This window comes from Mesitornis unicolor, unplaced genomic scaffold (genome assembly GCF_000695765.1).
Source record: "Mesitornis unicolor isolate BGI_N332 unplaced genomic scaffold, ASM69576v1 scaffold53611, whole genome shotgun sequence".
Lineage (NCBI taxonomy): Eukaryota > Metazoa > Chordata > Aves > Mesitornithiformes > Mesitornithidae > Mesitornis > Mesitornis unicolor.
In genome coordinates this window covers 12,190-15,783 of record NW_010166823.1, presented here as the reverse complement: position 1 = coordinate 15,783, position 3,594 = coordinate 12,190, and the positions used below count along the sequence as shown (strand labels likewise).

The window sequence follows — 3,594 nt, the reverse complement described above, 5'->3', positions numbered from 1 at the left end:
AGACTGAGGTTTTCAAACTGTATCCTATTACTATCACACACTTTTTCAATTTTCCTGTAGAGCTTTTGATGTTTTAGTTTTCAATCTCAATTCTCAGTATCAGGAGGACAGTGTGCAATTACTTCTGGTGTGGTAACTTGCAACTGGCACCCATTACACCAGGAAGTATACCCACATTACCTATCAGCCATCCACAGTCTTAGTCTTACTGTTATCAAGACAACTGTGTAACTTCAGGTCATACCGTTTATTAAAAAAAAAGTTAAAAAAAGAAAATATATAGTATTTTCAACAAAAAACTGGCACAAATAACATACTCATGTTAATGTTTATCAAAGAGGCAAGTAAATACTCTTAGCTTTCTAGATAATGTTTAGACAGACTTATAAGAACAGCCTCTTGATGTAACATAGGAGTTGAAGTTAACATCCAGTACTGTGTTAGTGGTCAATCTAATTCTGTATATTTAAGTAACAATATATATTAGGGAAGTTATATCCAGACATCAGATTTAGTACAACAAGTTCATATCATTAAAAAGTAAACTCTGCATAATTCAAATTGTGGTTTTTTCCCTTCAGCATTAAAAGCACAGAATATGCTTGGTATTTTTAATTTATGGTAGTGTGTACAGGTAAAACAAGCATACCGTATATAAAATCAAAGTGCCATTTCAGTAACCTTAGCAGTTCTGTTTGTTTTTACAGAATGATGGTTTTATGTGACCATGGACAGAGCTCCGTTAGAATAACGGGGACAACCGCAACCCATCTTTCCAAATGAAATGCTACATTAAAGAAAATACAAAACAAGTTACTATGTTCATCATGTACACATTCATATTTTTTAGGTTACCTTCAGAATTGGAGTTGGCTGCACCTGCAGCAGATGTGGTTGGACTAGGGCCTTGAAAGTTTTTTTTAAAAACCTCCATAGGTGTAAGGCAGGAATCAATTTTAGCTTGGTAGCTAATATTTAGTTACAAAAAAGTAAGAAAAAAAATACTGAGAGAGTTCTGTAGCACATTTCATTATGGGAAAATGATACATCACCCACCATTCTTCACAGGCTAGCCTCTTGGCATAAAAAAAGGCAGAAGCTATCAGAAAACAGGATTTAAAATTAAATACAAATTGCCGAACTACGGATTTTAAAATAAAACCAAACAGTGACTGTTTGTACTACAGTGCACAATAAGTTCAAGCACCTTCTAAAGACACATCACACACTGTGCCAGGCACTTGGATCTAAACAAGTTATAGTTTCTCCCTTTGTCAGCTACACCAGAAAGGGCATCCACACTCTTAGACCTTTTTAAAAACTAAAACAAGATTTATAACAAGAATAAATTCCCATGATGCTTAGTGTTTGGCCTGGAATTCTTCAATGTAAAGTAGTCTTTTTAAAACAGTGATTATTTACCCCATGTGAAACACAGGGTTTAACAACATTGCTCCTCTCCAGTCAATCCAACATTCTAGTTTCTTGCTGTCCCAAATCCGTTTCCCCTTTTAGGGCTCCATTCCCTACCTAGGCTTCTTTCACCTAATTAATGCTCTGGTACACCACCACCACCACCACCTTTCCAAGAATATAATGCATTAGCAAACATACAAGTAGCCAATTCCAGCAACTCTGAAAGAGGATTTCATTTCTCTTTCTTGCCTTGTGTGCAGTCAGTAGTAGTATTTTAATAAGAATTCTCCGTTTTGCTTCTCTGTGTTCTTCACAACAGGAAATGCAGCTGCACTTGCTTACCTCCAAAACCAAAAGAATTGCCCTATATAAACTCTAAATGGTTATCTTATACAGAGGGATTTTATATGCAAACTTCCTGAATGTGCACTTTTTACTGGGACAAGGCAATGATGTAGTAAGCTCATTTCCCCTGCCCCAAGAAAACTGATAGCATCTGCCATAGCAGAAAATTCCTGGTCTTATCAGATCAATATACATAGTTATTTGGTCATTTACATATGCATCTTTTATGCGCTATCAAGCTTCGTTCTCTGTTGGAGGAGAGTTTGTTGTTACCACAGAGTCTGGCTTGCGAGTCATCCTATCCAGTTCCTCTTGAACATTTGTCAAAACTGTTTTCTGTCCTATGAAGAAAAAGGACAAGGTTAAACCAATCTAACTTCAACAGAATGTGTTAACTGATATTACAGTATTCATAAAATCACTTTTAAATGACAACGGATTATTTTATTTCTCATTATTTCACTGTCTACCCAAGAAGAGAGGGCCTGACACAATGCAAAGTGTCATTTATGTAAAGACCGATAAATATTTGATTCATTTTAAGAGATGAAATGCTGAACTACACAGCAGCATAAAGCACAAAAATTATCTATGTTATATTTTACAGCAATTAACATTTTAAAAACAACTTCATTTAGAATCTTCTATAAGAATCAACTCGACACAATTCTGTTGTTAGTACTGATAGCAAGGACTTCAACCAGATTTTAACCACAAGTTTTCCAAGGTACATAGGACACCTGCTACCAAAATCCCATTTGGTTGGTCACACTTATGCTTACTGCATTTTAATATTAAACAACTAACAGGAAGAACTCTTTTATGTCTGCAGATAATGTTTCCCTTAAAAAAGGGGACATGAATTCCATATTCATGTAATATCTCAGAGCAGTCATTTCAAAGGACTTCTTCAATTGGAAACAGACACACTGAAGTACTTAATGGAAAGGCGTATCTTACATTTTTATATTAGACTCAAAACTTCTTAACAATTCTCCAACTGAACCATCGGTTTAATTCCCTCATTCTGAAAATTATAAACCCACAGACAAATTAATTGCTAAAATCGGAGCAATATATTCTAATGGTTAGAACATACAAGCATTAAAGATTAAAAAGCTGTATTTTTAGGCAAAAAGTAGATTATATAACCATGTACAGCTTCCTTACATAGCCAAAGAATTTAACAAGCATCTGTTTTCCAGCTCAAATGTGTGTGAAATATTAGGTGGATTTTTTCCAGGGTACATGCTGAAAATATTAAGAAGGCAAGATCTGACTGTTGGAGATTTAAGTGGTTTTTTCCAAAGTACAAAGACATAACCAAGTTAAAAGGTTACCTTTAGTCACTATAGAGGTTTTAGATTCAAACACCAGTCATAAGCAAGAGTACTCTCAATAGCATCTATTCAAAGCACGAGTATTTAAACAAAATTAAAAAATAAGTACGTTATCTGCAATCTAATTTACAATACAAAGCACTTAATATGTAGATTAGTGGTACCTTGGAGTTAAAAAAATCTAAATCCTAGAACAATAAAACCCACACAAAATTCTTTATTAAACAAAAAGTAGGTCTAAACAAAAACCATGGCTTTTTTAATGCTAGATGAACTGGATCCCTAAGCCTTCAAAATAATACCAAGCAGCTGTTTCCTGCAACCACCTCAAACTGGACAGTAAAAACATTGCCAAGCTGTTCAATGATACGTAGGTTTACCCAATCCCCTCTACCACCATCACAGGTAAGCACCCTTCAAAGGAGAAGAAATACAAGGAGCTGTTTTTAAGAAGATAAAAATTTCCCCTCTGTTATAAATTAAATTGATACTT

General features: G+C 34.7%; 1 protein-coding gene across 1 annotated transcript in view; it reads right to left on the bottom strand.

The window, feature by feature from the left end:
- Window positions 1–1,318: 1,318 nt before the first annotated feature.
- Window positions 1,319–3,594, bottom strand: part of DYNC1LI2 (dynein, cytoplasmic 1, light intermediate chain 2) — a gene marked incomplete at its 5' end in the record, with an annotated part of 11,500 nt that continues 9,224 nt past the window's right edge. Inside the window, one exon of the mRNA XM_010195075.1 lies at window positions 1,319–2,102. Coding sequence (XP_010193377.1) covers window positions 1,996–2,102 — 107 coding nt within the window. The remainder of the gene's footprint in view (window positions 2,103–3,594) is intronic.